The sequence below is a fragment of the Diaporthe citri genome (genome assembly GCF_014595645.1).
Source record: "Diaporthe citri strain NFHF-8-4 chromosome Unknown scaffold_5, whole genome shotgun sequence".
Classification (NCBI taxonomy): Eukaryota; Fungi; Ascomycota; class Sordariomycetes; order Diaporthales; family Diaporthaceae; genus Diaporthe; species Diaporthe citri.
This window is the reverse complement of record NW_025064850.1, coordinates 724,735-737,905: the sequence shown is the minus strand read 5'-3', so window position 1 is coordinate 737,905 and position 13,171 is coordinate 724,735. Positions and strand designations below refer to the sequence as shown.

Below are 13,171 nucleotides of genomic sequence, written 5' to 3'. Positions count from 1 at the left end.
AGCTAAAGATTATTAATTAGTAAATTTAATTAATATTATATATATAAAGAAGAATTACCTTGGAATTAAAGAGAGGTTTTTAAAGATAAAGTATATATTCTTCCTTTTTATTTTTAAATAAATTAATAAATAATTTATCTTTAAAATTAAAGATATCCTTAAAGGGATTCTTAAAAGAAGAATTATATATATTATCTTTTAATAAATTAAAAAGCTTTGATTTAAGCTTATTATTTATTAATATAATTATATATAATATAAAACTTTTAAAAAAAAAATTTACTTAAAATATTTAACTTTTAAAAGAGTTTTTGCATTTATTCTTATATTAAAATAGAAGTGTAATAAACCATTAGGTTGAAAATGGCTTATTTTAATCCTAGGGTTAAGAATTAAAGAAAGAATAAAAGGTTTATAATCTTTTATTTTTTTTTAATTATTTTTTAAGGAAAGTATTTCTTTAATTTTTTAATGCTAATATAAATAGCATTAATAAAATTAAATAAATATTTCTCCTATATATATAATTAGTTATAAAATTAATAAATAAATAAAAAAATTAAAAACTTATAAACTTAAGGTTTTTTGCTTTTTTTCTTTTATACTTCTTTATTAAGTTATTAAGGTTTTTATATATAATATATATATATAATAAACCCTTAGGAATAGTTGTATATAATTATTCTTGTAATTTAATAAAGGGCTTAGAAAAGACTTTAAAAGTCTTTGTAATTTATGTTAAAATAAATAATTTTAATGAATTAAAGAATATTTCTTTATATTTATTATTAAAAATATTTCTATTAATATAATTTAAAGGTTTTTTTAAAGTTAAAAAAACCTTTAATATATTATATATAAAATTTGAGTGCATAGGAATATTTAAAGAAATATTAATAAATATGTATTAAATAGTTTTAAAAAAAAGGAATAAATATTAAGTGGAATATAAGTAATTTTATAGCTTTTTAGTAAGGCTTATGCTTATATAGCTTTTTTAATACCTTTAAATAATAAATTATTAATCTTAATATTATATTAAGTTAATATTATTACTTATTTTATATAAGTAATAAGATTTAATAAAAGTTAATATATATAAAATTACTTACTATTTTTAATAGTATTATTTATAGAAAGGGCTGTATTTAAATCCTTTGAATATTCTTTTAAAAATTCTTTAGTTTAGGAATTTAAAGTAAATTCTTTTACAATATCCTGCGTTATTAAATTAATAATATACGTTATATAATAAATATTGTTTTTAAATGGCTTATTTAATTTAAAATTAAATTCTTCTTTAAAAGCCGTTATAAATATATTATTATTTAATTCATTATTTCTTATAAAGCTATAATAAAAAGTTAATTATTTATATTTAAAATATAAAAAGAATTAAATACTTAAAAATGCTATTAAATATTATACTTAAATAATATTTAATAATCTTTTAAAACTCTTTAAAAAGAATTAAGGTAATATATCTTTCTTTTAATTTTTAAAATTTAATTAATTTATAAATTAATTAAAATTTAAAATTAATATAAGAGATTATTACTTTTATATAAGCTATATTGAATTAAAAAGTTTAAATATTAAAATTAAAAGAAAATTTATTATTATTAGTAATATTTTCTTTTAAATTTAAATTTAAATAAATTAAATTAAAATTAAAAGTATTATTTAAAATACTTTTAATTTTAAGATAATTTATTTTTAAAGCATTCTTAAAATAAAGTTAAGTTATTTCTTTTTATTAAAAGAAAAGAAATATATATAAATTTAAATATAATAATAAATTTTAAAAAGATTTAAAACTTAAAATATTAAAAGCTAAATTATTTTTAATAATAAAGTTTAAAATTTTTTTATAAATATTATTTTTTATAAATTTAACTTTAGTTTTCTTTTTTAAAAAAGCAAAGAAATTTAAAGGAAAAGCTGTACTATTAAGCTTTATAATAATTAATTAAATTTTATTTTATAAAATATTTCTTTTTAAAGAAAAACTTACTTTTATTTTTATTTTCCGCTAATATATTATTATAAGTAATATTTAAGTATTTACTTTTATAATGCTATTAATAATTAAAGGCTTAAAATCCCTTTAAAGTATCTTTTTATAAATAATTATAATTATTAATTTATTAATTAAAAAACTAAGTAAGTTATTATTATATTATTAAAAAATATAATATCTTTCTTAAATTATATATTACATATTAATTATATAATTAAGGTGTTCTTAAAGAATATTGTTAAATATATTCTTATTATTAATATTAATTTAAAATATAGCTATATATTATACTTAGTTAACTATAGTTTAATATAATATATAATTAAATATAAATAAAATATATAATAATATATTTTATTTATATTAAATTATATTTTAAAGAAAGATAAACGCATAACTTACTTATTATACTTAACTTTAATTCTTTAAAGCAAGTTTTCTTAAATAAGGAATAAAGTTTAAGTAAATAATTTATATTTAAAAATATAAATTCTTATTTGCTTAGGTAAAGGGAGTTAATAATTAAGAGAATTATATTTATTATTTTAAGATATTTATAAGGTATCTTTAAAAAAAAATTATTTTTAATAAAGGCTATAAATTTATTTATAAAAGATGGATTTATTAAAAAAGAATTTCTAGGAGATAAGGGGAAAAAAGATATTTTAAATATTTAAAATATTTAAAAATAAAAGAATTCCTTATGTTAAGGCATGAATATTAAGGTATAAGTAATTTTCTTAATGGTGATAAAATAATAATAAAGGAAAAGAAAAAAAAGAGAGGAAGGAAAAAGAAAGAGGTTTATATATATTAAAAATTAAAAAAATATAGATAATTTATTTCTTTAAATTAGCTAGTTTATTCTTTTAAATAGGCTAAATATTTATTTAAAGAAATTTATAATATTATATTTTATAATTAAATTAAAATGTTTTTAAATAATATTAATATATATATAAATAAAACTTAATTTAAGAATAATTTTAATATATTTATTATATATTTATTTAAATATATATAATTTTAAATTAAATAATATATATATTTCTTATAATGGAATCTTAGCTTTTAAAACTATTTAACTTAAATAAATAATTACCTTAAAGGCTAAAAAGCTATTTTTATTTTATTAATTTAAAAAGGTTTAATATAAATATATAATATTTAAATTCATATAATAAATAAGTATTTATAGGGGTAAATAAGTTTAAATAAGCCTTATAACTATTTTTAAAGTTAAAGTATTTATAGGGGTAAATAAGCCTAAATAAGCCTTATGGCTGCTTTTAAAGTTAAGGTATTTACAAGGGTAAATAGGCTTAAATAAGCCCTATAACTACTTTTAAAATTAGAGTATTTATAAAAATATATAAATTTTAATAAATATAATAAAAAAGTGTTTTTAGTATTTTTAAATAATTATATATAAATATAAAAATAACATTATTATAATTAGAAAACATTTTAGGATTTTTATATAATTTTATAAATATATATTTAATATCTTTATATAAGGTAAATCTTATTTATATTAAAATATTTATTTTTTTAAAAAGATAAACTATTTTGTAAATATTATATATATAATATAAAAGAAAAGAGTAATTTAATTATATATTTTTTATATAGCTAGCTTAAAAACTTACTAAGAAACTAATCGCTTTATATAGGTGGTTATGCTAAGGGTAGGGGGGAAGAGGGGGGGCGCAAATATATTATATGCTATATATTATACATTATATATACTTATAAGGAAGCTAAATTATATATATTTTATAATTTTATAATATATATAATATAATAATATATAGCATTAATAAAATTTATAATAATTACCCGTGATAATTATAATAATGCTTATTAATCTTATAATATATAAATGCAATGTAAATCCCTTGCTTATAATTATATACCGTATGATATGCTAATAGCTAAGGGTTTAAATCACCCTAGAAACGACTTTTTCTTTAAGTTTTTTATTTATTTATTTAATTCTTTTAATTCTTTTAATATTCTTTTAATATTCTTTTAATATTTTTTAATATTTTCTTAATATTCTTCTTAGTATTTAATAGGCTTATAATTATTTAAATATTTTTAAAACTTTAATTAATATTAGCCCCGCTTTTTTTCTTAATTTTTTAGTTAATTTAATTAGTTTTTTAGTTAATTAATTTAGTTTTAGTTAATAAGATTAACTAAAATAAATTAGTTAGTTTTTAAAATTAACTAAACTAATTTAACTAATATCAACCCTGGTGGACACCGCTCAGCCTTTCTTGGCTGGAACATCGCAGATTTCAACCTTTGGAACTAAGGCACAGCAATCAACGACTGGCAACAGGTTAACGATGATGGTCAGATGCCCAGCCTGGTCGGCCCGGCCACTGGTTGGGTTCATCCTTTGAAGGCACAGCAATGAATCACTGTCAATAGAACGAATCTCCGGCTGGAAGACCTGGCTGGTTGTTGATCAAAGGTATGTAGAAGCCAGAGGTATAAAGAGGCAAGCATCAGTCTTTTTCTCTTAGAGTTCATCTGCAGATCAACAATAAGCAACTTCATTCTCCATTCCACAACAAAAACAAGAAAGCCAGCAACACTGCCCAGGATAAAGCATCTTCATACCCCGTTTCGCTCTAATACATCCCTTCTTAACCCACAAGACATCACCAAATTCACAACAAACTCTGAATAAGTTTGCTATAATGATGAAAATGCGTAGTAATAATTATAATAACAAGTTTGTGATACCGGTACGTTTCCTCTGCATCCGTCTTCTTCACTCTCAGTTCCCACCCGCATATATGTGATACATTGTTCTTAATCAAAAATTGAGCTAGTTCTGTTCACTTCTCCCTTCACACATGTTCTCATAGGGAACCCTTCTGAAGTGGTTACACCTCAGCCGAGCTACGAGCAGCCCAAAGCAGGTAAACTCAGCTCGTGTTGCCATTACTCTCATATGTACTGTCTTCTACTGAAATACCTAGGTAAGTTGCATGGATGAAAATATTTATCTATACTCAGAAAAGAATTCATCTACGGGCCATTACTAAGCCATGAGTGGGCAAGAACTTCTGCTATGTCCAAACGAGCACCAGGTACAGTGGTTACCATCCGCTGGAGCAGATCGATAAAAAGTTCATGCTGAGTCTCCCAGTTCCGCCCCGCTCGCTTTTCCCATCCCTTAGCTGCCTCTGATGATATTTCCGCCATGAACTGTTCTGTCGACGCTAGAGTTTTATCTATGTGTATGGCTTGCGCTGCGGAGCTCAGCAGTCGCTCATAGTCTAGATACCCCAGCCATTCCCCTGGCGGTGGGCCACCAACGAGGAGGGCATTCGCGAGGCGTTTATAGAAATCTCGAAAGCCGTGATCGCCGATCATATATCCAGGGTATATCTAGTCAAATTCGGTGGATCAGCAAGAAAATCGAAGCACTGTAGACCTCTCTGAGCAAGAGCCCATATTCACAATGTTTGGGGCCATACCGCACATCCCAACGCCCAGATATCTGCTTCCTTACTCCACACAGATCCTGCTTTGCCTTCCGTTATATCGTACAGGATGACTTCTGGAGGCCGAATGTGGAATGGGGCACCGCCGGGTAACTGGCGTGGGGTTTGGTCGACCGAAAAGGCTAGAACTCAGCTCGTCAGTACGCATTGAGCCAGATGAGAAGGGAACATTGGGTCAGTGGGGCTGGTTGTTCTACTCACCTCTTCCGTAATCGAGCAATTTGAAGGTGGCCGAGCCAGGTTGAGGATATTGGCCTTGTTCTTGGAGGAAGGCGCCCCAATGTGCCAAGGGTGTCGCGTAGGCTGGTACTGTGTCTCGTGGGAACAGGGGGTCACGCGGTACGACTGGAATAACTTCCACCTCACCCTGGAAGTGTGTCATCATCTCGTCCTCGGAAATGTCATGGAGGCCTGAAAGGGCGACACCAAAGTTGTCCTGGTGAAGGTCTGCGTATGGGGTCCACAAATGGTCAGTCCTTGACGAGACTTGGGGCCCGCACGGTGAATACTGAGTGATTCGTACTTACCCCCATGTGCGATCCCCTGCGAGTGTAACAGAGAAACTGCAGATGCGATCTGCTTCACTACGTCCTTTTTGGACCAAACATTCTTAATTCCCAAGCCCTGCAGAGGGGCTACAACCTCAGTGACGAGACACTCGTGCCATCCGTTTGGTCCTGAAATGATAAATGCCTCATACAGAGCTAAGACGTTGTCGAACCCAGCGCATCCTTTACTAGAATGTTGGATGTGGCGCAGAATATTCGTCTCTCTGCTGAAGACCGGCTTGTCGGTACCACAGCAGACCTTGACGGCGACGTACCGACTAGAGCCAGGATTGTCAGTAATTCGACCTCTGTAAAAACGCTGCTGCCCGTCGCAGTGGGGTGATGCTCACCTTTCCAGTATATCACGGGCAAGCCATACGGTCGAAAACGCACCGAATCCAAGTTTCTGGATGATACGGTACCTTGGTGCTTTGGACTCATCGGTCTCACACGTGCCCGCCTTGGGCAAGACATCGCCAAGTACAATAGGATGGTAGCCATGAGTTTGATACATGGCAAGATTTTCACAACTGTCTTCGTCGCCGTTGATGAAAAAGAGCTCCTGGTCCTTTCCCAGCGGCGGGTCAGCCCGTGGGTTGGGCTCGACTTTGTCAGGGTCATTGAAGGAGGGCGTGGCAGCTGCAGCTGCAGCTGCAGAGCCTGTGTTGACCTTTTCGTCCATTGAAGCCAACAACTTCCTGTGCCAGGCTGGTGTTTGGTACCGCGGGGCCGAAGTTGCGTGTTGTCTCAAGTGCTGACTGCCCAACGATTATGCCCGATGATTGCAGCATGTGTTCTCACATGGGCCAAAGAAGGCAGCACGAGTAGATCTGGTTCATGCTTACAACCAGAAGAAACACCTAGTTGATTCTCAGGCCAGGTGTGGGGTCGCACGCAGTGTAGATGCCTGCCGGCATCGAGGGTTGTTCGAGTTGTTTAATTTTAGGCCGAGATCCTTCGAGTAGGTGACAGCTGAGATAGTTGCCCGCTGGTCATGTCTGCTGTTTTGTGTTATCTAAAAGTGCTTCAGAAGATTACACCGCAGTATCCGCTGCACCACTGCACCACTGCCAGCCGTAGTTGGCCGACCCAGCTTTTAGGGTCCGCCCGTCCAGCTCTGGCCGTCCGCCCACCTGGTACATCTTTTTGCTTGGCAGATTGCTAAGAAAACCAAGTAGTTCCTCCCCGCCCCCCTGTTCCACCTGACCCTCTGGCCCTCTGATGCACGCCTATTTATGTTTGGCCCCCTCCGCTCGAAGCGAGGTGGGTGGGGTGCTGGGCGCCACAGCCACTGCTTCAGCATGGGCTTACTTAGAAGAATAGGTAGGTATGAAGCGGGAGGACGGTCAGAGCTGGTTGGCCGACTCTGACTGTATCGGCGTGACTTTGTAATTATATTTATATTCCGTAGGACGGCGGTGAGCGGCCGCTCGAGCTTTACATTCCTACACCGGTAGCTTACTACAAGTATAGCGTGGATGGATGGACCTTTGCCTAGGTAAGTACAATGTGAGTAGTCCACTGGTGAGTACCGGTACTGCCCATGGTGGAAGCCAGGTATGAGAAAGGCATGACAGTAGACGAAGAGACACGTACTGCCAGTGCCTGGCAATTCATGCTTACATTACCGTCGCCGTACTAAGTCATCGAGTCTCTGACACGAGAAGAGGAACTTCCGCAGTAAAGTCCCCGCTGGTGTTGCTGAAGCTTGACTTAGGACTGGTCATTGGAGGCGGTTCAAAGAAACCAGAAGTCCCATTACAAAACGGGCCGTGTACACGAATTGTCCTCAACGCCTGGTTCTGATTCCTTTCAGCTCACTCTGACTAGGCGGTTGAAATGGGCTTAAAACCGTTCGTTTCTCGAACAGGGGGAGGCGCGCCGCTCGAGGAGGGTGCTTCGAATGAACAACATACCTAGGCACACTACTATCATAGTGTCTAGCCACAGCTTGAACCGACCACCATAAGTAAGGGTACTCGGGGAATGAACTCTGGAAATTCGACGTCTGAGACCGCCTCTACTGCCCTGTAGACCAGCTGCTGGAATGAACCAACATGAGTTTCAGTCCACCTACCCAGACGTAGACTGTTCGAAGACGAAAATAGATTGCCATACCAATACCAAGTTCTACTGGGGGCCAACGGACCTAGGGGTGCCATGAGTATATATATTTCGTGCCGTCCTTGATTTGATGATTAGGCACCGCACTATATCCAGCGAACACTCACATCGACTCGAACCAAATAGCACCAACAGCGAAGTCTTCTGTTAATATCATCTCTTTACCTCTGCTTATATATTCTGGAATCAACATGTCTCTGGACGTCAATGATCTCAATTCACACATTGTGACAACTGATCATGATGGGAGACAGTTCACCATCCTTTTCGCTATGGGTAGACAGGAGGAATACGACGACATATTTGAAGATTTTGACGCCCATGTTGATTTCATGAGAGGCTTCGTGAAGGCCTGGAATCGGGGAGACCCTGTGAGTACTTCAAACACCATGCGTCCAAGTCCTGAAATCATTCCGCACGTCTAGATTTGCTCTTCACACAAACCCATCTTTGGTTGACCATGTGAATGCAATATTGCAAATTAATCCCTCAGTCTCCTTGAAACTTAGTCACTGAGTAACGTACATACACCATCCACTCATGAAGCGTTGAGTGGGGTAGGATGAACGTGCTTACATAGGTGTTTCCTACTCCATCGTCAAGGTTGCGACATATCATGCCCTTGAAGCATTTCGCGGTCGATGACGATCACTAACACTGCCATATTGTAGGACATTAACGGCAATCCTCCAAATCCCTCATTAAAACCGTTGGACTACCTTCAGGTCATGTAAGTTGTCGGGAAATTGGTGCCGTCGTGGCTCGAAACACTTCTTTTGTCACCCTGGCTCACAGGTATTCTGGCAGGGGTTCTCATCATCAGTCCTCATTTACTCCCAATGAAAGAGAACATATCACCGTTGCCGTGTCCACAACCGCATTGTTCACCAAGGAGCCTCCCGAAACCAGGGCCACCATTCACATATATTCGGCACAAGATGATACTCAAAACGGCTACGAATCGTATTGGTTCAAAGATCCTAAAAAGAAGAGAAAACACAATCCAGGGTCTACGATGAGAATGGCCGTTCAGAGATGCATGGCGAAGCAAGCGCCTCCACAAGCGTGGCTTGACAATCAAAAACAGAAGTCTCAGGGCGCACAGCCTTCGCAGGAAGAGCCACCAAGTTCTGGTTTCGGAAACGCTGGACAAACAACCTCAAGCCATCCAGTAGGGAAATTGCAGGACGGAACACCAGTTGACCGCAAGGTCAAGCCACGCGGCGTCAGGGCTGAAGATGTCCGTTCGGTGACACGCACTTCCCGTCGAACAGCGCCGGCTGCAGGACCTCTTCGCAAAGGCCTGGGGCGTATCTCAAGGCTGGCCCACCGCGTTGCTACTCGACTTCGTCGTGGCAGCGTTATATCTACGGGACGGAGGAGGAACGCCGGCCCGTGACAATGAAGCGATCACATTATTTGAGAGTTAATGGGGTGATTTTAATTTTTGGCGTTCATGTATAGTACCCATGTTGGCATTGGATATGGAAATGAGTGGGTAAATGACATTAATTTGATTTGGAAAACTCTGCATTACTTTGCCCTTGAATATTCATCATTACTCTTATGATTTCGTGTGGCATATTAATAGAATTACTATGTCTACATACCTACGTAGGTAGGTAGGTATGTAGGAACAAAAGTATCTTCAGTGCCTCTGCATTTAACACTTGCAAAGCCCCCTGCACACGAACGGGAGGCAGATATATATGCAGTGACCCGAGCGGTTGGGTGGATCGTGACTTCTTAGGCAAGAGCTAAGCAGAACGCCTGCGCATCAACACAGTTTCTCCATGTCAGGAAGGCACTTCCAGGCGAACGGAATGAAGGCTCCGATCCAAATTGCAGTCTTGTCCAACCGTCAATCGGCCGTTCTTCCATGTCGTTGTACAACGGGCTTGTATCTCTCTACATCCTTCGAGTCTCCCTTTCCTTCTAAATTGTGACTGCTTCGCTGTTTTTTCTGTTCCTTATTTCCTTCCGTGTATATTCTCGGCCGTGACCTACATATTTCCCGCCTCCCTACGATGACTTCCCACGACCTCCAACTTGTGCTCAACAGTGTCGTGAGAGTCCCAGCCGACCAAAGACATCTGGGCCACGCGATTGCCAACGGATGATACGAGTGAGCATTGCTCCAGCTGGCCTCTTCTCACGCTCCCATTGTCGGCCTTCTCCCCGCCGCCTGGCTGGTCAGCTTGGACAGCCCATTCTCACTCATCCGCTCGCTCTGTCTGCCCGATGGTTGAGCTTCCCCGGACTGTCTCAACAACACTCTGAACGCCCAATACCCTTGTTCGACCTTGCATTGTTTCCATCACTCTTATCCGACCCATTCTGTGTCTAGGATTGGGTTTCTTCAGCAGCCGGGGTCCAGTGAGACCCGTCGTCCCAGCACCGAGATGGACGATCCTGTCACACCCATTACCTCCCGGATGCGACAGCTTCACCATGACAGCCTGCCTGGAACCGATCGTTCCGCAGATTCTGGTTATGCATCCTTTGAGGTATCTGCCACAAAGACATCCCTGAAGAGGCACTCGGACCGCACTTCTCTGTCTCGAGTATCCAGGCTTGAGAGCGAAAGCTTGCAGTCTTACGATGGGGCTGGCTCCGAATCATCAGGGGCCGAGGATACTGACAGTGATTCTGACCAAGTTATCTTTCTGTCCCCATGTACTGGCCGGGAAAGGTCGGCGACCCTGCCGAGAGCATCGCGCAGACGAATATCGCGGACAGACTCGTATCCCATGCTCCCCGAGCGTCAGATTCATCATCCTCGCCACGGGTCTGACACAGCCGTCATTGGGTCCAGGGCCAGCTCCCTCAGGGCACTCGACCGCTTTGTGCCTCTGAGAGATCACAAGACACCAGGATCTGAGAAATTGCGCACAACCAGGCCACTGGAAGAATTGACAACTTCCGAACGTCTTGTCCGTCATAATAAAGATGCACCTGATCCCTTTTGTTTCAGACGCCGGCCTTTACCCCCTTCCCCAACCGAGTCACGAAAAGCGACGAGGTCGGGCCAAAGTAGGACCGTACTTGATCCCAGATTCCATAGTCAAGGAGAAAGAAGGGTGAGGTTCCTAATGCCACCACACAAACCCCTCCCGGGGAGCAACAGCTGACGAAACTTCTCCACAGGTGAGCAACAGCGTCTGGTCTGTTGGAGGGGTGGCTCCTAACCACGGGGCTGTTGATGACGGCCGCGGTGGTCTCGTACAAAGCGGCACAAACGCTCCTATGTTCAACACCCTGTTCCCACCATCCAAGCCAAAGGCTCAAGAAGACGTCGAGAAGCACGAGGCTCGCCTCGCGTCCGCTTTTGATATCGACTGGTCGTCGAGAATCCTCGGCTTTGACAACTTGTCCGTTCGATTGGGGAAGCAGCACAAGAAATCCGACCCAGTCTTGAAAAAGAAGACACACTGGGAAGGCACCCAACTGATCAAAGATGACCCGGCCGATAGCAAAACATCCAAAACAAGACATGAGATGCGAACACTCCCGGTGGCCCCATTCAAGGTTCTCGACGCCCCGAGCCTGAGGGATGATTACTACTGTTCAATCTTGGCTTTCTCTCCTGTCTGCCAGACTTTAGCTGTTGGTCTGGGGACGAGACTCTACAGCTGGTCCGAGGACACCGGAGTGCAAACTCTGGAGGATAATGGGCCAAATGATTCATCGTGGCTAACCTCGATCGACTTTTCTTCCAGGCAAGGGAGGAAGTGCATTCTCGCCTACGGCCGATCGAACGGACTATTGAATCTCATGTCCCTATGGGATGCACCCACACTCTACGACCGTCAGTATCCCCGGTTCCGGTTCGCTCCACATGTAGAAGAGGCACCAGTCGCCTGTGTGAGTTAGAAGCCGACAGTCACACCTCGCCAATCTGTGAATCCTTACAATCCCGGCCCTTCGGTTGACAATGAAGACCTACTTGTCGGTGATGAACACGGCAACATTTTCTACTATGCCGTCGAATGGCCCCTGACATTTGAGACCTTCCGCCACAATTGGCGAGGAAGTGTCCAATGTCTTGCCTATATCTCAGCTCACAATCAACAGATATGCGGGCTCTCATGGTCTCCCAGCGGTGACCTGTTTGCGACTGGGGGCAATGACAACATGTGCTTTCTGTTTGAGACGGAGAAGGTCACGACGTTCCGAGAGGAGAGCGACCCCGATCAAGATATGAGTAGGTTCTTCGCTGCTTTCCGCGAGCCAATTCCGCCTCAGGGATTCAACCTCAGACGATTCCTGAACAGTATGGCCCCCGGGGCAGGCTCGTCAGCGTCATCGTCGTTGCCATCGCCTCGAGACGCATCGTCGAGCCAGCGTCAGATCTCGAACTCTTCGGCCAGCAGCGCCGGCAGCCGCCTGACAGCGATGGATTCTATTGACGACCGCATCTCAAGCACACCCGCGCCTTCGCTCTTCGCGAGTTTCTTCCGCCCCAACACAACCACGCGCTTCTGGGATCTAAATCGCCTCGTCGCCGAGCGTGTCCAACCGCGCTATCCACCGTCACTGCCAAACAATGTCCCCGCAGCCTCTGAGCACTTCCGCAACCCAATCTCCGACACTTCAGGGGAACCACGCAACGTCGAGGAGCGACATGCAAAACATCGCTGGGAGCACACTGCGGCCGTGAAAGCCATTGCATTTTGTCCTTGGCGTGACGGCCTCGTCGCCACTGGTGGCGGCTCCCACGACAAGTGCATTCACTTCTTCCACACGACGTCAGGAGTTGCGCTCGCAACCATTGCTGTACATGCGCAGGTCACCAGCCTGATCTGGTCAACCACACGGAGAGAAATCGCCGCCACATTCGGTTACGCACAGCCAGAGCATCCGTACAGAATTGCCGTCTTCTCGTGGCCTGAATGCCGGCAGGTCGCGGCGATACCCTAGGAGGGCGATCACCGGGCACTCTATGCTGTCCCGTA

At 39.4% G+C, this 13,171-nt stretch overlaps 2 protein-coding genes across 2 annotated transcripts; one reads left to right on the top strand and one right to left on the bottom strand.

Moving 5' to 3' along the window:
• Positions 1-5,065: 5,065 nt before the first annotated feature.
• Positions 5,066-6,774, bottom strand: INS49_010921 (uncharacterized protein; the record flags this gene model as incomplete). Its single annotated transcript, XM_043171643.1, has 5 exons — positions 5,066-5,428; positions 5,518-5,666; positions 5,746-5,991; positions 6,072-6,370; positions 6,443-6,774. 5 exons carry the CDS (start codon positions 6,772-6,774, stop codon positions 5,066-5,068), a joined length of 1,389 nt encoding a protein of 462 aa, XP_043023388.1.
• Positions 6,775-8,407: 1,633 nt separating this feature from the next.
• On the top strand, positions 8,408-13,136 carry INS49_010920 (uncharacterized protein; the record flags this gene model as incomplete). Its single annotated transcript, XM_043171642.1, has 5 exons — positions 8,408-8,587; positions 8,888-8,946; positions 9,024-9,456; positions 11,364-11,822; positions 12,291-13,136. The coding sequence occupies 5 exons, from the start codon at positions 8,408-8,410 to the stop codon at positions 13,134-13,136; spliced, it is 1,977 nt and encodes a 658-aa protein (XP_043023387.1).
• Between the last annotated feature and the right edge of the window lie 35 nt (positions 13,137-13,171).